At 61.8% G+C, this 20,963-nt stretch overlaps 1 protein-coding gene across 3 annotated transcripts in view; it reads right to left on the minus strand.

Moving 5' to 3' along the window:
- Positions 1-20,164, minus strand: part of LOC128838406 (dedicator of cytokinesis protein 2-like) — a 348,010-nt gene extending 327,846 nt beyond the window's left edge. For all 3 annotated transcript variants that reach the window (XM_054030559.1, XM_054030560.1, XM_054030558.1), the window contains exons 1-8: positions 20,114-20,164; positions 14,749-14,832; positions 5,239-5,279; positions 4,816-4,871; positions 3,572-3,668; positions 2,888-3,036; positions 2,162-2,297; positions 1,705-1,856 (exon numbers count right to left, since the gene is read on the minus strand). In XM_054030559.1, the coding sequence (XP_053886534.1) occupies positions 1,705-1,856; positions 2,162-2,297; positions 2,888-3,036; positions 3,572-3,668; positions 4,816-4,871; positions 5,239-5,279; positions 14,749-14,832; positions 20,114-20,156 (758 nt within the window). In that variant the 5' untranslated portion in view covers positions 20,157-20,164. The remainder of the gene's footprint in view (positions 1-1,704; positions 1,857-2,161; positions 2,298-2,887; positions 3,037-3,571; positions 3,669-4,815; positions 4,872-5,238; positions 5,280-14,748; positions 14,833-20,113) is intronic.
- Between the last annotated feature and the right edge of the window lie 799 nt (positions 20,165-20,963).

A 20,963-nucleotide genomic window follows, 5' to 3' on the forward strand; every position in this document is an offset into this window, starting at 1 on the left:
AGCAGGGAGTTCCCCGGCCCAGGGCAGGGTCTGTGTGCTCCTGCCAGGCCAACCCTCCCTGAACAGGGGGTACCTCTCCCCCTCAGGGGGACAGGGGCAGTTATCCCCAGTTGGTCGGTCACTGGGGGTGGGGTCAGATATCACTGATCAGTCAGTGGGGGGGTGTCACTTATCACCGGTCGTTAGGGTTGCCAGGTGTCCGGTTTTCGACCAGAACGCCCATTCGAAAAAGGACCCTGGCGGTTCTGGTCAACACCACTGATCGGGCCGTTAAAAGTCTAGTCGGCGGTGCAGCGGGGTTAAGGCAGGCTTCCTGCCTGCCCTGGCTCCGTGCAGCTCCTGGAAGTGGCCAGCATGTTCCTGCAGCCCTTAGGCAGAGGGGCAATCAGGGAAGCTCCACACACTGTCCCCGTCCCCAGTGCCAGCTCCGCAGCTCCCGTTGGCCGGGAACCACATGCTGGCCACTTCCAGGAACTGCACGGAGCCAGGGCAGGCAGGGAGCCTGCCTTAGCCCCGCTGCGCCGCCGACCGGGAGCTGCCTGATTTAAGTGCCGACTGGCTGGAGCCCACACCCCTATCCCCTCTCGCACCCCAACCTCCTGCCCCAGGTCGGAACCCTCTCCCGCACCCTAACTCCCTCACAGACCCCGCATCCCAACCCCCTGCCCCAGCCCTGAGCCTCCTCCTGCACCCCAACCCTCTGCCCCAGCTCTGAGCCCCCTCCCAGAGCCTGCACCCTGCACCCCCTCCCACACCCAAACTACCTCCCAGAGCCTAGACCTCTCACCCCCTCCCACTCCCCAACCCCCTGCCCCAGCCCTGAGCCCCCTCCTGCACTCTAACACCCTCCCAGAGCCCACACCCCAACCCCCTGCCAAACCCTGACCCCCCACCTGCACCCCAAGCCCCTGGCCCAGACCTGAGCCCCCTCCCAGAGCCTGCACCCTGCACCCCCTCTTTCACCCAAACTCCCTCCCCGAGCCCTCACCCCCTCCCACAACCTGCCCCAGCCCTGAGCCCCCTCCTGCACCCTGAATGACCATTTCTGGCCCCACCCCAGAGTCTACACCCCCAGCCGGAGATCTCACCCCATCCTGCACCCCGACCCCCTGCCCCAGCCCAGTGAAAGTGAGTGAGGGTGGGGGAGAGCAAGTGAGGGCAGGAGGGGGGGATGGACAGAGTGGGGGCAGGATCTCTGAGAAGGGGCGGGGCATCTGAGAAGGGGCACGGCCTCAGGGAAGGGGCAGGGAACGAGAGTTCGGTTGTGTACTATTAGAAAGTTGGCAACCCTACTGGTCAGTCAATGGAGGGTGGGGTGAGTTATCTCTGGTCAGTGGGGGGAAGGGGAGGGCTGGTTATCACCAGCCGGTCAGTGGGCAGGGGTGGGGGAGAGGAGACAAGTCATCGGCCAGTGAGCGATGTCCCAGGCAAGCCATCTGGGCTCACACGGCTCAGGGCAGTGGCTCTACTATTGCTCCAGGTCTGGTTTGGAAACTGCTGACTCCATAGTGCCAGGCGCTGGGATCCCTGACCCAGGCTCCCCCGGGCCACTGACCCAGGGGCAGGTCACTTGGCAACTTCCCGCGGGCCAAGGCTCAGGAGTCAGCCAGGTCCCATCAGAGCAGCAGCCCTGGTCCGGGGCTCTCCTGGTGAGGCCCCCAAAGCTGGGTTAAACCCCCTGTGTCCCTCCCTGGGGGCCGGTACCTGATCATCTTCTGCTGGCCGGGGTCGTAGAGCGCCGTGAAGAGCTGGGCCTCCTCCCCGATGTTGCAGACGAAGTTGCGGACGCAGAGGTAGAGGTTGTGGGAGGGCGAGGCCAGGTGGGCACTGCAGCCCAGCTCGCTGTGCTGGGAGCACTGCGGGGAGACGGGCAGAGGTCAAGGCCAAAAGGACTCCCACCTGCCTGGCCCCTCCCCAGCCTGGCTCCTGCCTGGAGCAGGCCCGGAGTGGTGGGCAGCAGGATAGCCTGAAGCTCAGCGCAGGGGCCTGGGTGGGGCAGGGAGACACCCAACCTGGCAGGGGGCTGGAACTCCCTTTCTCTGTGTATGGACTCCCGTGGGCAGTGCCTCTCAGCCGGGCAGGGCCAGCACACCTGTTAGCATGGGGTGGGGCAGAGTCCGGGAGGAGGGATTGGGCGAGGGGGCCAGGGCTGGGCGCTCACCATCTCTTCCTGGATGCGCTCACTGATCATGCTTGTGGCCTGTTTGTGAGCCTGGAAGAGGCTGATGATGCTGGTTCTGTCGGGGTCCAGGATGTTCCCGTTCTTGTCACGCACAACCAGGTCTAGCTCCAGGATCCTGCAGAGCACAGGACGGGGCATGAACACGACTCCAGGCGTGGGGCAGGGACCTGGACTCTCCAAGGCCTCTGGCCCAGCCCAGCCACACACAGAGCAGCACCCAGCCACCTTGTCGTGGAGCAAACGCCCAGCCCCTCCGGTCCCTGGCCGTGGATCCAGCCTGCAGGCCCAGCAGGTGCCCACCTTGGGGCAGGAAGGGGCCTCACCCAGGACTGCAGCAAGGGTCATGCCAGGGGTCACCACGGGTGACCCCTAACCCCCTCACTGTTCCTGATCCACGCACTGCAGGGCCCTCCCTGCCCCCTGGGTCCTCGCTCACACTATGCTGCTTGCACACTTGTGTGCCTCGCACACCCAGGCTGTCTCATTCCCCATGCTCTCACTTTCTCCAGTGCACCCACGTCACGTACTAGTGCCCATCCCTGGTCCCTCTCCGGCTCCACCCTGCCCCCGCCTACAGCCCCTCCCTGGCTCCACCCTGCCCTCGCCTACAGCCCCTCTCCAGTCCCAAACCCCTACCTACAGCCTCTCTGGCCCATGCCCCTACCTTGGCCCCCCCACCCTTTCCTGTCCCCTGCCTGCTCTCACTTGTTCCCGTAGTCGATCTTGCTGGTCACCTCCTTCTTGAGCTCCAGGAGCTCATCCTTGGGGAGTGTCCCAGAGAGCAGCTGCGAGCGCCTCTCCATCAGCTCACACATCATCCTCCTGACCTGCCCGTATCGCTCCTTCTGCCCCATCTGCAGGGCAACAAGGGGGCAAGAGTCATGCCCGATCCAGAGAGCTGATCACCCGCAGCCCTCGCAGTGGAGAGCCCAATCCACGTGGCCCCTCTTCCCTGACCCCTGCTGACCCCATCCCAGAAAGGCCAACCCCCCGCAGTTCCCACAGCCCCCATCCCTGACCCCTCACAGCCCCTGCAGCCCCCATCCCAAAGAGCCCCCCCGTGGTTCCCACAGCCCCAATTCCTGACCCCACACAGCCCCTGCAGCCCCCATCCCAAAGAGCCCCCCCGTGGTTCCCACAGCCCCCATTCCTGACCCCATCGCAGCCCCCATCCCAAAGAGCCCCCCCCCCACGGTTCCCACAGCCCCCATCTCTGACTTCACAGCACTCAGCCTGGGACCCACCCCGCATGGTTCCCAGAGCCCCCATCCCAAAGGCTGGCGCTTGACCTGTGCATCCCCCTCCCCTTCCTGTGCCGAGAGCTGGTGGCCCATCCCCAGGGGGTGGGCCAGTCCCCGGGGCTTCCCTACTGCTGGGCCCCAGGCTCACCACGTAGAGCTGCTTCCAGATGGTGGCCCATTCCCGCAGCGTGGTGGTGATCTCCTGCACCATCGGCATCTCCGCCGGCACAATGTTCTCCTCCGCCCTGGCCAGAGAGCTGGTGAGGCCGAGCCCTGCACGTGGCGAGGAGGCTCAGCCCCATCCCCGCCCCCCACGTGGGGGTCCCTGAGCTTAGCAGCCCCAGTTCCCGCCTGCGCCGGAGTCCTGCCACAGCCTGCGGCAGCACCAGCCTTCAGCCTCAGGGAGCCCCACAGAGACCCTGCATCGCTCTCCCTGGGCCCAGCTGCCCCCTGAGGGGGCTGCCCACCCCGGCCAGGGACCCACTGGCAGCTAGAGCCCCGGCCTGGCCAGGTGAGAAGGGGAGCGAATCCCGGAGCTGCAGGCTGGTTACTGCAAGCAGCCCATGGACCAGGCTGGGGCAGGGGATGGGGTTAGGAGAGCTTAGAACCAGGCCAGGCACAGACCCGGGGCGCTGGGCTGCTTGCCCCACCTCGCGCCAGGGGAGGGGCCCGGCCAAGTGTTGGGACTGGGAGGGCAAGACGTTTGGCCAAACACAGGGACGGGTGGGGGGAGGCATAAGGGCCCAGCCGAGCACTGGGATGGGAGGAGGGAGAGGACCCGGCTAAGCTCTGGGACCGGGGTGAGGGGGCAGGGCCCAGCTAAGCACTGGGACTGGGGTGGGGAGGCAGGACCCAGCTGAGCACTGGGATGGGAGGGGGGAGAGGTAGGACCTGGCTAAGCACTGGGACGTGTCGGGGGGGGGGGGTGAGCCCAGTGAGGTGCAGGTCAGGGAGGACCCAGCTGAGCACTGGGACAGGGGGGCCAGGGCCCGGCCGAGCTCTGCGACAGGGGCGGGAGAAGGGCCTGGCCGAGCACTGGGACGGGGGCAGGGCCCAGCTAAGCACTAGGACAGGGGCAGGGGAAGGGCCTGGCCGAGCACTGGGACGGGGGCAGAGCCCAGCTAAGCACTGGGATGGGGGTGGGGGGGCAGGGCCCAGCTAAGCACTGGGACGGGGGTGGGGGAAGGTAGAACCCGGCTAAGCACTGGGATGGCGGGCGGGGGGGAGGAGGTAGGACCCGGCCAAGCACTAGGACGTGTCGGGGCGGCGGAGGAGGAGAGGGTGATGGGCCCAGTGAGGTGCAGTTCAGGGAGGACCCAGCCCCCTGACCAGTAAAACATTTGCTGAGTCAGCCCAGAGCCCCTCCCTGCCCCCCCCCCCCCCGGTACCTACCCCCTCTGCTCCACATGGGCGCCCTTCAGGTGGATCAGTGTGACAGGGAATATGCCCTGGGGAGAGGAGAAGTCGTCAGCACAGCGACCCTGATCTGGGGGGCAGAGCCAGAGGGAGGGGTGTCGGCCCTCATGGGGCAGGAACCCCCCGACCCAGTCAGATGTGGGTCAACCCAGGGCCAGGTCCTTGATGGGGCCAGAGCAGGCATCGGGGGAGGCTCGGAGCCCCCAAACCAGTTTAAAGTCACTCCCCGCAAGGCCCGGCCATTTCCTGCAGGGGACGCCATGCGGAGAGAGCATGAGCTCGGCCTCAGGCCACGCGCCGCGTCCCCAGCGCCCCACAGCAGCTCTGGGGCCCGGCCCTGGGACAATGGAGAGCACGAGCACCCCGGCCCCTCCGCACCGCGAGGAGCAGCAGACTTACCCAGGTGGCTCTGTTCCTGAGCGAGTACCCTCTGTACCAGCCTGCAAGCAAACAACAGCCAGTGAAACACCCAAGGGCCTCTGAAAGGAGAGCACTTCCCGCTGTGGGGGGCGGGGCAGGAGTGATGGGTATGGGGGGGTGCTCCCGGCTACCCCAGTCCTGGTCTCTCCCAGCAGGGGGCGCTGTGGGGGCAGGGCAGGAGTGCTGGGTATGGGGGGGCGCTCCTGGTGACTCCAGCCCCGGTCTCCCCGCAGGGGGCGCTGTGGGGGGTGGGGCAGAAGCACTGGCTGGGGCGGGAACCCCCGGTGACTCCAGCCCCGGTCTCTCCCCGCAGGGGGCGCTGTGGGGGGCAGGGCAGGAGTGATGGGTTTGGGGGGGTGCTCCCGGCTACCCCAGTCCCGGTCTCTCCCCACAGGGGCGCTATGGGGGATGGGGCAGGATCCCTGGCTGTGGGGGGAGCTCCTGGCTACTCCAGCCCAGGCTCTCCCAGCAAGAGCGGTGGCTACGGGGACTGTAGTGGGGGGACTGGCTGCTGAGGGGAGGTATTGCTGGGGGCTGGCTGCTATTGTTGTGTATTGTTGTGTCTCAAAGCGCCTTGGAGCCAAACCCAGAACAGAGACAGGCCCTGCCCAAGGAGCTGACAACCTGTGTACAACAAGAGACGAGCAGAGACAGACCTCCAGGGGAGCACAAGAGAACAACCATACCATGGCCAGCGTGACAGGCAGTGGTCTCAGCACACCAGCCCCTGAATCACTCTCAGGTATTTTTGTCAGCATGGCGGCAAAGCAGAGTGCTCAGGGAGTTTGAAGCCGGACAATGAGTTAGTTTTTCAGAGGTTTACGGGGCGCTCCTCCCCAGCATGGGGGCGAGGGAGAAGGCACCAAGGAGCTTGTTTGAACCTAGAACAAGTGAGTGCTGGAGGCTGGTGTCACGGGCTGATGGGAAGTGAGCACAGACAGGCAACATGGGGATGGGTCATGCCATGAATGCAAAGACAAGCAGCTCATGTTGGATCCAGTGGAGAAGGGGGAGCCAGCGGAGGGTGCTGTAGGCACAGTGCTGCTTACAAACAGGGAAGAATTAGTAGGGGAAGCAAAAGTGGATGGGAACCTGGGAGGCAGTGACCATGAGATGGTCGAGTTCAGGATCCTGACACAAGGAAGAAAGGAGAGCAGCAGAATACGGACCCTGGACTTCCGAAAAGCAGACTTTGACTCCCTAGGGAACTGATGGGCAGGATCCACTGGGAGAATAACATGAAGGGCAAAGGAGTCCAGGAGAGCTGGCTGTATTTTAAAGAAGCCTTACTGAGGTTGCAGGAAAAAACCATCCCAAAGTGCAGAAAGAATAGCAAATATGGCAGGCGACCAGCTTGGTTTAACAGTGAAATCTTTGGTGAGCTTAAACTCAAAAAGGAAGCTTACAAGAAGTGGAAACTTGGTCAGATGACGAGGAAGGAGTATAAAAATAGTGCTCGAGCATGCAGGGGTGTAATCAGAAAGGCCAAGGCACACAATTGGAGTTGCAGCTAGCAAGGGATGTGAAGGGTAACAAGAAGGGTTTCTACAGGTATGTTAGCAACAAGAAAAAGATCAAGGAAAGTGTGGGCCCCTTACTGAATGGGGGAGGCAACCTAGTGACAGAGGATGTGGAAAAAGCTGAAGTACTCAATGCTTTTTTTGCCGTGGTCTTCACAAACAAGGTCAGCTCCCAGACTGCTGCACTGGGCAGCACAGTATGGGGAGGTGAGCAGCCCTGTGTGGAGAAAGAACAGGTTAAGGACTATTTAGAAAAGCTGGACATGCACAAGTCCATGGGTCCAGATCTAATGAATTCGAGGGTGCTAAGAGAATTGGCTGATGCGATTGCAGAGTCATTGGCCATGATCTTTGAAAATTTGTGGCGATCGGAGGAGGTCCCGGATGATTGGAAAAAGGCAAATATAGTGCCAATATTTTAAAAAGTATAAAAAGAGAACCCGGGGAACTACAGACCAGTCAGCCTCACTTTCCCAGTCCCCAGCAAAATCATGAAGCAGGTCCTCAAGGAATCCATTCTGAAGCACTTGGAGGAGAGGAAAGTGATCAGGAACAGTCAACATGGATTCACCAAGGACAAGTCATGCCTGACTAACCTGACTGCCTTCTATGAGGAGATAACTGTCTCTATGGATATGGGGAAAGCAGTGGACGTGATATATCTTGACTTTAGCAAAGTTTTTGATACAGTCTCCCACAGTATTATTGCCAGCAAGTTAAAGAAGTATGGGCTGGATGAATGGACTGTAAGGTGGATAGAAAGCTGGCTAGATCATCGGGCTCAACGGGTAGTGATCAATGGCTCCATGTCTAGTTGGCAGCCGGTTTCAAGCGGAGTGCCCCAAGGGTCGGTCCTGGGGCTGGTTTTGTTCAACATCTTTATGATCTGGATGATGGAATGAATTTCACCCTCAGCAAGTTTGGGGATGACACTAAGCTGGGGGGAGAGGTAGATACGCTGGAGGGTAGGGATAGGGTCTAGAGTGACCTAGACAAATTAGAGGATTGGGCCAAAAGAAATCTGATGAGATTCATCAAGGACAAGTGCAGAATCCTGCACTTAGGAAGGAAGAATCCCATGCACTGCTACAGACTAGGGACCGAATGGCTAGGCAGCAGTTCTGCAGAAAAGGATCTAGGGGTTACAGTGGACGAGAAGCTGGATATGAGTCAGCAGTGTGCCCTTGTTGCCAAGAAGGCCAACGGCATATTGGGCTGTATTAGTAGGAACATTGCCAGCAAATTGAGGGAAGTGATTATTCCCCTCTATTCCCCGCTATGGGCACCCACATGGCCCCACAATATGCCAACATTTTTATGGCTGACCTGGAACAACGCTTCCTCAGCTCTCATCCACTCATGCCCGTTCTCTACCTACACTATATTGATGACATTTTCATCATCTGGACCCATGGGAAGGAGACCCTGGAAGAATTCCACCATGATTTCAACAGCTTCCACCCCACCATCAACCTCAGTCTGGACCAATCTACACGGGAGGTCCACTTCCTAGACACCACCGTACAAATAAGCGATGGCCACATTAACACCACCCTATACCGAAAACCCACCGACCACTATGCCTACCTTCATGCCTCCAGCTTCCACCCCGGACACACCACACGATCCATTGTCTACAGCCAAGCACTGAGGTACAATCGCATCTGCTCCAACCCCTCAGACAGGGACCAACACCTACAAGATCTTCACCAAGCATTCTCAAAACTACGATACCCACACAAGGAAATAAAGAAACAAATCAACAGAGCCAGATGTGTACCCAGAAGCCTCCTGCTACAAGACAGGCCCAAAAGAGAAACCAACAGAACTCCACTGGCCATCACCTACAGTCCTCAGCTTAAACCTCTCCAACGCATCATCAGTGATCTACAACCCATCCTGGACAATGATCCCTCACTTTCACAGACCTTGGGAGGCAGGCCAGTCCTCGCCCACAGACAACCTGCCAACCTTAAAGATATTCTCACCAGCAACCACGCATCGCACCATAACAACTCTAACTCAGGAACCAACCCATGCAACAAACCTCGATGCCAACTCTGCCCACATATCTACACCAGCAACACCATCACAGGACCTAACCAGATCAGCTACAACATCACCAGCTCATTCACCTGCACGTCCACCAATGTTATATATGCCATCATATGCCAGCAATGTCCCTCTGCTATGTACATTGGCCAAACTGGACAGTCACCTCGCAAGAGGATAAATGGACACAAGTCAGATATCAGGAATGCAATATACAAAAACCTGTAGGAAAACACTTCAATCTCCCTGGCCACACAATAGCAGATGTAAAGGTAGCCATCTTACAGCAAAAAAACTTCAGAACCAGACTCCAAAGAGAAACTGCTGAGCTCCAGTTCATTTGCAAATTTGACACCATCAGATCAGGATTAAACAAAGACTGTGAATGGCTATCCAACTACAGAAGCAGTTTCTCCTCCATTGGTGTTCACACCTCAACTGCTAGCAGAGCACCTCACCCTCCCTGATTGAACTAACCTCGTTATCTTCATACTGATTTATACCTGCCTCTGGAGATTTCCATTACTTGCATCTGAAGAAGTGAGGTTCTTACCCACGAAAGCTTATGCTCCCAATACTTCTGTTAGTCTCAAAGGTGCCACCGGACCCTCTGTTGCTTTTTACAGATTCAGATTAACACGGCTACCCCTCTGATATCCCCTCTATTCGACACTGGTGAGGCCACATCTGGAGTAATGTGTCCAGTTTTGGTCCACCCAGTACAGAAGAGATGTGGAAAAATTGGAGAGAGTCCAATGGAGGGCAACGAAAATGATTAAGGGGCTGGGGCACATGATTTACGAGGAGAGGCTGAGGGAACTGGGGTTATTTAGTCTGCAGAAGAGAAGAGTGAGGGGGGATTTAATATCAGCTTTCAACTACCTGAAGGGGGGTTCCAAAGAGGATGGATCTAGACTGTTCTCAGTGGTGGCAGATGACAGAACAAGGAGCAATGGTCTCAAGTTGCAGTGGGGGAGGTTTAGGTTGGATATTAGGAAAACTTTTTCACTAGAAGGGTGGTGAAGCACTGGAATGGGTTACCTAGGGAGGTGGTGGAATCTCCTTCCTTAGAGGTTTTTAAGGTCAGGCTTGACAAAGCCCTGGCTGGGATGATTTAGTTGGGGATTGGTCCTGCTTTGAGCAGGGGGTTGGACTAGATGATCTCCTGAGGTCCCTTCCAACCCTACTCTGGGCTAGGAGCTGCATGGTTCTGAGCAGGGCGGGACGGACAGTCAGTAACTGATCAGAGTCTGGGGGACAGTGGGAGCTGTGGGGAGGGATACGAACGGCCCTGTCTCACAGATGCTCTGCAGAAAGAACCAGCCAGATTTACACACAGCTGCATGTGAAGACCTGGCGAGAGGCCGGGGTGAAGACAATGCCCCAGTTACAGGCCTGAGTGACAGAACAGGATGGTGGCGTTGTCCAAGCGGGGAGGGCTTGGGGGAAGACTAGGAGCTGGAGCTGGCAGCTAGATAGACAGTCCCAAGGAGGCGTCAGAGGGAAAGGCCCAGATTGTCGTTTGGCCTGAAGGAGACGGTCTGGAGCAGAGGGAGATCAGTGGGTCGGGCATGGAGAGGGTGGCTGACTCTGTGGTTGAGAACGGGGTTACCCAGAGACCAGGTGCAGAGGGAGAAGAGAAGGGGACCCCACACGGAAAGCGGGAGGGGGACGAGGACATCCACTGAAGGGAGCTGAGAGAGGAGGAGGACCAGGTGTGACGAACTGAAACTGTTCTTACTGTGGTCTGTGAATGCTGACAGGGGTGTGTGGCTAGGACAGTCTGCATTGGGGGATGGGAGACTGACCGGAGAATACCTGAGCGTGTAACATGAGAACCCAGGAAGGGGTTGGAGGCCAGGTGACACCTTGGCCCGGGAAACTGAACAAAGGCTGTGGGAGGGGTCGCTGAAGGCAGAGTGCTGGAAGCGGGCTGGAGAGATGGCTGGGAGGCAGAGATTGCTCTGACCCCCCCCAAAGGGGGGTGGGCTGGGATGCCCTGGGACCCCAAGCTGGACCTAACTGAGGGGGGCCCTGTTGTCTGTGCCTGCAAGACCTGTCTTGGACTGTGTTCCTGTCATCCAAATAAACCTTCTGCTTTACTGGCTGGCTGAGAGTCATGGTGAATCGCAGGAGGCCGGGGGTGCAGGGCCCTGAGTCCCCCAATACTCCGTGACAACTGGTGGCAGCGACGGGATCTACTGCACCCTGTGGACGGCGCTTCCTGCAGTAAGTGACTGGGGAGCAGTAAAACGAAGGGGGATTGACGGGGACCAGGCGTGCTGAAGAGTGAGAGAGAGACGGTTATTACCCCTGGGAGTGTGTGACCAGCGAGAAGGACTTTTGCAGTAACAGGGTCCCCCGGGGGGATCGCAGCGAGTGGTCCCAGGGGCGGAGGAGTCTGCAGCTCGACCCTGGCAGAGAGGTGGTGACCTCGAGAAGGGCTGGCACACTAGGGGTCCCCCTGGGAACTGTGGGGAGCTGTGAGCACACAGGCCGGTGAGTGGCCAGCAGGAAGATGTATGCCAAGCGGCTTAAGAGCGACGTGGTGGAGCTGTGCAAGCAGAGGGGGCTGCGCAGTGGGAGGCTCACCAAAGAACAGCTCATTGCCCGGCTGGAGGCGGAAGATCGAGCGAATGAACTGATCCCTGTGTCTCAGGGAAGCAGCCTGGCAAATGCAGCGCAGGCACCAGTGTCTGTCCCAGCTGGGAGTGGTCAGCCGGCTGCTGAGGGCTTCCCGAGACCCCTCCTTCCTATGCCTAGGGGAAGGGTGGGGAGGAGCCCAGCAAATACCGAGGGCGCCGTGACCCCCCCGGCCAGCAGGGGATCCTCCCGGCGAAGCTCGCCGGCCAGCAGAGGATCCTCCTGGCGACGTTCTGCATCCGTGGAGCGGAATTGGCTGGAATGGGAGAAAGAGCTAAAACTGAGAGAGCTGGAGGATCGTGAACAACAGAGACAGCATGAACGGGAGGAGAAAGAGAAACGGAAACAGCATGAAGAGAGACAGCGTCAGCATGAACGGGAGGAGAAAGAGAGACAGAGACAGCATGAAGAGAGACAGCGTCAGCATGAACTGGAACTGGCGAGATTGAAGGGCAGCGAACCCCCGGCTGCGGTGAGTGAGGGGGGACCCAGGACTGCACGGAGCTTTGATAAGTGCATCCTGGCCCCACACAAGGAGGGGGAGGACATGGATGACTTCCTGGAGGCCTTTGAGACGGCCTGCGAGCTGCACCGGGTTGATCCCGCGGACAGACTCCGGGTCCTTACCCCCTTACTGGACCCCAAAGCCGTGGCATTGTACCGCCAACTGGAAGAGGCAGAGAAAGGGGACTACGAACTATTCAAAAAGGCCCTGCTACGTGAGTTTGGGCTGACTCCTGAGATGTACCGGGAAAGGTTCCGGAGTCAGGATAAAACCCCTGAGATCTCATATCTGCAACTAGCCGTCAGCATGGAAGGATACGCCAGCAAGTGGGCTGATGGGGCCCAGACGAAGGAGGACCTGGTCAAACTGCTGGTACTGGAGCAACTGTATGAGCGGTGCCCATCCGACCTGAGGCTGTGGTTGGTGGACAGAAAGCCAGAGAACCCGCGACATGCAGGCCGGCTGGCCGATGAGTTTGTAAAGAGCCGGTCAGGAGATAACAGGGAGGAGTCCCAAAGGAACAGTCCCACCACAACGCAGAGAGAGAGTCACCATGGGACCTCCCTGTGGGAAAATACAGGAAAACCCCATCAAAGGGGAACATCCGGCGTCAGGACTATCCGACCCACTCGGGGGGACCCATGGGACATGGGCTGCTACCACTGTGGCCAAAAAGGCCACATACGGGCCCAGTGCCCCAGGCTCAGGGACAGACTGAGCAGACCGAACCCACAGAGGGTTGACTGGGTAGAGACCCAGCCCGGCGAGAGGCAGCATTCCCAGGGAAGGGGGGCTGGCAGAGTACCACCTGCTAAGGAGGGAGGAGAGCTCCAGGCCAGCTCCTCTAGGGGGCTGGATGCTCCAGACTCAGGGTTTTTGGTTTATACGGTGGGCGCGGGGCTGTCCCTCCGGAGAGAGTACCTTGTTCCCCTGTAGGTGGATGGGAGAAAGGTCAATGGATACTGGGATACGGGCGCCGAGGTGACGCTGGCCCGGCCCGAGGTGGTGGCCCCAGATCAGGTGGTGCCCAACACCTACCTGACCCTGACGGGGGTGGGCGGAACACCAGTCAAAGTGCCCGTGGCAAGGGTACACCTGAAGTGGGGGGCCAAGGAGGGCCCCAAGGATGTGGGGGTACACCCGTATTTGCCCACTGAGGTATTGATGGGGGGGGACCTGGAGAACTGGCCAAGCAACCCCCAAAAGGCACTGGTTGTGACCCGCAGTCAGAGCCGGCGAGGGGCACTGCCCCCTGGCCTTGGGGGGGGCGCCTTGCCTGAGGCGCAGGACCCTAACCTGGTGGGGAGGGAACGCCCAGGGACACGGCTCAGGGAGGCTGCAGCTTCAGACCCAGCGGGCGAGAAAGAGCAGGTGGCCATCCCTGTCCCAGCTGCTGAGTTCCAGGCCGAGTTACAGAGAGATCCCTCCTTGCGGAAGATAAGGGACCTGGCCGACCTCAATGCGGTACAGACCATGGGACGAGGTGGCCGGAAAAGGTTCCTGTGGGAGAAGGGGTTCCTGTACCGAGAATGGGCTCTCCCAGGGAAAATGGAGTCAGGGGGGATCAGGAGGCAGCTGGTGGTACCCCAGAAGTATCGCCGCCAGCTGCTGTGCCGGGCCCATGACATTCCCCTCGCAGGGCACCAGGGAACCTGGCGTACCCAGCAGAGGCTGCTACGGAGCTTTTACTGGCCTGGGGTCTTTGTTACTGTCCGACAGTACTGCAGATCCTGTGACCCCTGTCAGAGGGGGAGGAAGGCCCGGGACAAGGGGAAAACAGCTTTAGGACCCTTGCCCAGCATAAAGGATCCTTTCCGGAGGGTGGCCAAGGTTAAAAGGGCGGCTCTAAACCAAGAGAGCCTGAAGCACAGACCTCCAGACTGGAGCGCTGGGAGAAGACCACAGCCCAGTTGGAACCCCAGAGGTATGGGGGTGGGAAAAGGGCACAGGCCGCATATACCTTCCCACATGCGAACTGCGAGGGCCATCAAGCACCCCCGACCTAAGGGGGAGCGTGAAACTGGAGGGGCCTGGTGTAATTCTCACCAAGGAATGGGAGGGATGCGGGGGCATCCATGGGAACGGGGGTAGGTTCGAACTTCCCCGGGTCACTGGCTAAAGTGACCCTGCTCAGTTCGGTCTCGAAGGGGGGAGAGATGTGACGAACTGAAACTGTTCTTACTGTGGTCTGTGAATGCTGAAAGGGGGGTGTGGCTAGGACAGTCTGCTTTGGGGGATGGGAGACTGACCGGAGAATACCTGAGCGTGTAACATGAGAACCCAGGAAGGGGTTGGAGGCCAGGTGACACCTTGGCCCGGGAAACTGAACAAAGGCTGTGGGAGGGGTCGCTGAAGGCAGAGTGCTGGAAGCGGGCTGGAGAGATGGCTGGGAGGCAGAGATTGCTCTGACCCCCCCCAAAGGGGGGTGGGCTGGGATGCCCTGGGACCCCAAGCTGGACCTAACTGAGGGGGGCCCTGTTGTCTGTGCCTGCAAGACCTGTCTTGGACTGTATTCCTGTCATCCAAATAAACCTTCTGCTTTACTGGCTGGCTGAGAGTCATGGTGAATCGCAGGAGGCCGGGGGTGCAGGGCCCTGAGTCCCCCAATACTCCGTGACACCAGGAGAGGGCAGCAGCCCAAAAGCCGAGGGAGGACATGATTTCAAGAAGAGTGTGGCTGATGGTTTCACAGGCGGTGAAAGGTCCAAGAGGATTCTCCTGGGGTCTGTGGAGCCGGTTCCCCCACTTGCAGTGCCCGGCCCAACTTACCCTCCGAGGCCTGTAGGATGTGCACGGTATCCCCGATCTGCAGCGGCAGGTGATGCTCGTTCGTGCCCGAAAAGTTCCACAAAGCTGCAAAACAACAGCCAGGAGAGTTAGGGGGGTGGTGAGAAGGGGCAGCTCTGGACCCCAGCCCCCTGCAGGCGGCTCTGCCCTCTCACTGCCTCACCCAGCCCAGATCATCCGTCTCTGGGGCTAGGGAAAACCTGGCACGCTCGGCCTCTCAGTGCCTTGCGGACAACTTGCCTCAGCTGTTCCCCAGCACCGGGTGGGGCCGCCCTTTGTTCCTGGTGTTCCCCCATTGTCACAACCACCGCTACTGGTGTGCCAGGCTGACCCAGCCCCCGTCACTCCCAACATGCCCCCTTCATCTCTGCTCTGGCACAGAGCTGTCTGTAACCCCGCCCCGTGCCAGGCCCCATGCTGCCACCATCTCCCAGCCTGTACTTAGTGGGCAGGGCAGGGCAGTCCCGGGGGAAGTGACTGGCTGGGGCTGGGGGGCAGGAGAAACCCCTCTATGACACTGCACAGAGGAGAGCCCTGGGGGGTCCTGCCCACTCTGAGCCCCAGCGTGGCCAGTCGGGGCTCCCAAGGGGTCTGAGTTCAGCAGCCCCAGGATGGAGGGTGTTGATGGAGCTGGAGGCAGGTTGGATCCGGGTGCTGCCGCGAGGCTGCGGGAAGATCTGCAGGGTGCTGCCAGCCAGGGACACGGGCGTGAGCAGCGCGGGCAGGATCCAGGTTCCTGGGGGGTGGGGATTTCACGGCGCCCAGGGCCAGGGCTGTCAAGCAGCCGGAGGGATGCTCCCGCCCATGGCACTCCTTCCCACACACCCACAGCCCAGCCTGGCTCTGCCCAGCCCCTGAGCTGCAGCTCTGCGTGCCGGGCACTAGCGGACTGGGGGTTGCTCTCCAGACAGCTGGGCGCCTCCTCCCGCTGTTCTCCCGCTGGCCCAGCTGGGGGCACCCTCTATTGGCAGCAGGGTCCCACCCCCAGCTGCCACCCACCTCCATCCCAGGACCCCTGCAGCCTTCAGCAGCCAACAGCGCAGGCCCCCAGCAGCTGGCAGCTGCACACCCGCCCTATGCTTGGGGAGGGTATAGTGACAAGCCAAACCGTTAAATACACACAATTCTAAACATGCAAATTAGCTCATTAAGTGATTTGCATAAAATGTCACACAGAGAGCTGCTCAAAACTTCAACTTCCAGGTTCTAGGTCTCAGGCCTTAGCTCCAACATGCGCCCTGGGCCCAGCATGTCTGGAAGAGCCCAGGGAGGAGGCTGCCAGGGCCCTCTGGGACCCGCCAGCACCAGGGTAAAGCTGTGGGTGTGGGGGAGCCAGGGCCAGGCTGGGAATGAGCTCCAGGAACTAGGGGCCAGCCCAGCCTGCCCCGCCTGCTGCCCCCAGCAGAGATCTCTGACATCAACACAGGCCCGCATGGGTATTGCTGTAAAAACTCCTCTCAAAACAAGACACTGGCGGCTGCAGCTGCTGCTCTGAGGGGAGCCGGGCGGGGGAGACGCCCTGGGGATGAGACGCCCTGTGGGATCCTACGCAGAAAGAACAGATAACTCAACAGGTGCACCCCAAGGGGCGAGGGCCTGCCCACTGCTATGCACAGACCCACGGCCCTGTCCCCAGACCCCTTGCTGTCGCCAATGCCTATTTCCCCAGCCCGTGCAGAGACAGGGCCAGGGTCAGCCCCCAGTCGGGGGCTCTTTCCAAATCTGGCCCCACTGACGGGTGTTGAGCCCTGGGCAGGCTGCTCAGCGACTCCCTGGATCAGCCCAGAACTAAACCTGGAGCTCCCGAGTCCAGGCCAGCCCCTGGCCATGGGCCGTAGGTGACCAGACAGCAAATGTGAAAAATCGGGATGGGGGTGGGGCGTAATAGGAGCCTATCTAAGAAAAAGCCCCAAATAGCGGGACTGTCCCTATAAAACCGGGACGTCTGGTCACCCCAGCTGTCCTGCCTCCCAGCCGGGTGAGCAGGGTCCTGAGCCCAGCACGAGCCACCTGGACACGGAGTCTGGCTCAGGCTCTGGGACCCTGCGTGAGTGCAGCAGGCAGGGGTCAAGCCGGGGCGCCACAGGGACCGTTCAGCCACGGAAACAGTTCCACTCACGCCTCTGCTGAGAGGCAGCTACTGAGAAAAGCAGGAACAGAAAATACCACAGAGGAAAGTGACAGCAGGAGCCTGCAACACGAGGCTTCCTGCCACAGACCGGGCTCGGCGGGAGGAAGGTCTGTGCAGAGAGCGCAGGAGCCCCCGGCTCTATTCCTGGCTCCGGCCCCTCCCCCCGGTTACAGCGCGGGAGCCCCCGGCTCTATTCCTGGCTCCGGCCCCTCCCCCCTTACAGCGCGGGAGCCCCCGGCTCTATTCCTGGCTCCGGCCCCTCCCCCCCTTACAGCGCGGGAGCCCCCGGCTCTATTCCTGGCTCCGGCCCCTGCCCCACTTACAGCGCAGGAGCCCCCGGCTCTATTCCTGGCTCCGGCCCCTCCCCCCGGTTACAGCGCAGGAGCCCCCGGCTCTATTCCTGGCTCCGGCCCCTCCCCCCGGTTACAGCGCGGGAGCCCCCGGCTCTATTCCTGGCTCCGGTCCCTCCCCCCTTACAGCACAGGAGCCCCCGGCTCTATTCCTGGCTCCGGCCCCTCCCCCCGGTTACAGCACGGGAGCCCCCGGCTCTATTCCTGGCTCCGGCCCCTCCCCCGCTTACAGCGCAGGAGCCCCCGGCTCTATTCCTGGCTCCGGTCCCTCCCTCCCGGTTACAGCACAGGAGCCCCCGGCTCTATTCCTGGCTCTGGCCCCTCCCCCTGGTTACAGCGCAGGAGCCCCCGGCGCTATTCCTGGCTCCGGCCCCTCCCCCCCTTACAGCGCGGGAGCCCCCGGCTCTATTCCTGGCTCCGGTCCCTCCCCCCCTTACAGCGCGGGAGCCCCCGGTGCTATTCCTGGCTCCGGCCCCTCCCCCCCTTACAGCGCAGGAGCCCCCGGCTCTATTCCTGGCTCCGGCCCCTCCCCCCGGTTACAGCGCAGGAGCCCCCGGCTCTATTCCTGGCTCCGGCCCCTCCCCCCGGTTACAGCGCGGGAGCCCCCGGCTCTATTCCTGGCTCCGGCCCCTCCCCCCGGTTACAGCGCGGGAGCCCCCGGCTCTATTCCTGGCTCCGTCCCCTCCCCCCGGTTACAGCGCGGGAGCCCCCGGCTCTATTCCTGGCTCCGTCCCCTCCCCCCGGTTACAGCGCGGGAGCCCCCGGCTCTATTCCTGGAGAGTGCAGGGGGGTCTCAGGGGCTGCGGGGAGGCTGCAGGGGGGTCTCAGGGGCTGTGCGGTGGGTGCAGGGGGGTTTCGTGGGCAGCGCGGAGGGTGCAGGGGGTCTCGGGGGCCGCGCAGAGGGTGCAGGGGGTCGCGGAGGCTGCAGGGGGGTCTCGTGGGCAGCGCGGAGGCTGCAGGGGGTCTCGGGGGCCGCGTGGAGGGTGCAGGGGGTCTCGGGGGCCGCGCGGAGGGTGCAGGGGGTTTCAGAGGGTGCAGGGGTCTCGGGGGCTGCGCGGAGGCTGCAGGGGGTCTTGGGGGCCGCGCGGAGGGTGCAGGGGTTCTCAGGGGTTGCGCGGAGGCTGCAGGGGGTCTCGGGGGCCACGCGGAGGGTGCAGGGGGTCTCGGGGGTTGCGCGGAGGCTGCAGGGGCTTGCTGCACTGGCTCTGGGCCTGGAGGGAAGGGCAGGTGAGGAGCCGGTGAGGAGCAGACACCGACCCAGCCAGCAGCCCTTGTGAATGGGGAGCAGCCGCTCACCCCCAGGGCACCCGCGGGCGCAGCACACACAGTTCGGCAGTGCATGACCTCCCGCCATCTCTGCCCTTCCAGGGACACTGCAGTCGTAGGCTGGGCAGAGCCAGCGGGAAGGGGAAGAGGTGCAAGCAGCCATCTTTAGCAGGAGACACCGCCTTGGTGCAGGGCGCTGCCTCGGGGCGGAGGGCACGGGGGGGCAGCGGTGCTTCCCGGTGCATTGCTGGCTGGCAGCAGCAGTGGCAGGCCCTGGCTCGCCGTGCGCCATGCATGACCCGCCTGAGGCAGGGGCTGAGCCCAGGGTCCCTGCTGGGGGCGTGGCCCCGTAGGGTGACCAGATGTTCCAATTTTAAAGGGACAGTCCCGATTTTGGGGTCTTTTTCTTCCATAGGCTCCTATTACCCCCCACCCCGTCCCGATTTTTCACACTTGCTGTCTGGTCACTCTAGGTGTGGAGGGGAAAGGCCGGAGCGTGGAGAACGGGGCCGGGGGTAGAACTCACCCTCGCACGCCATTCCCGGGCCACAGGGAGCAGCGCGATTGTGTAGTGTGAGCGGGGCCAGCCCAGACCGCGCCCGGCGGGAGAACATCTGCTAGCAAAGCAGCCAGTCTGGGTAGAAAACCTGTCAGGGACGGAGAATCCACCTCGGCCCTGGGGCCATCGGCCCAGTTCTCAATTCCCCTCAGGGGTCAACAGTTACCCCTGGTCGCCAGGCAGCTTTTCAATGGCCAGCGTGGGGGGCTGGAGCCAAGGCCTGTCCCCAGCTCAGAGCCCCAGGGACAAGCGCGCCCAATGGGGGCCTGTAGCACTCCCAGCCCCCAGCCCCAGAGCCAGAGCCCTTGAGCGGGCACCTCCCAGGGGCAAATGAACACGGCCCTGGGGAGCGGGAGACGCAAGGACACCCCACCCACCACCACTCAGCCCCCCAGCCCTGACACCGCTCTGCCCCCCAGTCCCCAGTCACCACCTAGACCAGACACCGCTCAGCCCCCCAACCCAGACACCGCTCAGCCCCCCAGACACCGCTCAGCCCCCCCAGCCCTGACATCACTCTGCCCCCCAGTCCCCAGGCACACCTAGATCAGACACCGCTCAGCCCCTGCCCCCAGTCCTGACACCGCTCAGAACCCCAGCCCTGATGTTGCTCAGCCTCCCCGCAGTCCTTTGGGGGAATCCAGACACTGCTCGGCACCCCCACCCAGACACCGCTCAGACCCTGCCCCCCGAGCCCAGACCCCCTCAGCCTGATGCTGCCCCCCAACACTGCTCAGCCCCCCCCAGCCCTGACACCGCTCAGCCCCCCCCAGATCAGCCATCAGCCAGCCCCCCAAACCCCACCCAGCGCCGGTACCTGGGCCCAGGGGCTGAGCTCTCTGAACGTGGGCCCTGTGCCCGGCTCACAGGGCCTGCAGTCCAGACCTGCCCAGACAGGGCTCATAGCAATAAAATCTGCAGCCCCACCCTGCAGCTGGGCATCCCTGCCCCGCTCAGCTCTGACAGGCTCTGTGGTGGCCCAGTGGGCCGGTCACCCCCACCCAAGGTGGCGCAGGCTGCAGCCCAGGGAGCACCACTCACCAACTCCATACTTCTCCTTCTTGGTGGGCAGCCAGGGGGCCATTGCAGCCAGCCCAGCCCAGCCCAGCAATGCGACCGTCCCCGCGCGGTGTGGCAGCCAGTTCCTCCCGCTGAGCTGCCAGGGTCACGTGCGTCTCACCGGCTTGTGCAAACCTTCCTGGGCCACTTCCTCTAAGCAAAGCTGGGCTCTGCACAGAGCCTGCAACCGGCCCCTTCTCCCCAGCCAGATCCGAGTGCGCCCGATGCAGAGACCCAAGGGCTGCAGGACACCAGCGAGAGATGCCCCCAGCCCCAAGTGCCAACGGAGCAGCCTGCTCCTGCATCGAGTGCAACAGGGCACCTAGGGGCTCACACTGGGGCCTTTCCCCACTAGGCCAACAGAGCCAGCCCGGCACAGGGAGCGGGAGCCCCACAGAGCCAGCCCGGCACAGGGAGCGGGAGCCCCACGGAGCCAGCCCGGCACAGGGAGCGGGAGCCCCACGGAGCCAGCCCGGCACAGGGAGCGGGAACCCCACGGAGCCAGCCCGGCACAGGGAGCGGGAACCCCACGGAGCCAGCCCGGCACAGGGAGCGGGAGCTGGGCTCTGGTCCCGGGGTCCCACGGATTCTGTGATTCTGAAACCCCCATTCCCTGCCCTGCTCAACCAGCCAGGGGCTGGCACCCCCTGAGGAGGAAAGGGCCCAGGGCCCATTCCCACCCCCTGGGCCAGCCAATCCCCTACCCTCTGGCCTAAGGTAATAGGAATCACTTGTGAGCTTAAGTCGTTGTAGGGATTGTTCTGTGAGCGCCTGTGCACAAGGGTAAGGGGGGGGTGCTGTATTAATGCAGAGGAATAAAGGGGCCCATAGT

The sequence above is a fragment of the Malaclemys terrapin genome, chromosome 5 (assembly GCF_027887155.1).
Source record: "Malaclemys terrapin pileata isolate rMalTer1 chromosome 5, rMalTer1.hap1, whole genome shotgun sequence".
Classification (NCBI taxonomy): Eukaryota; Metazoa; Chordata; order Testudines; family Emydidae; genus Malaclemys; species Malaclemys terrapin.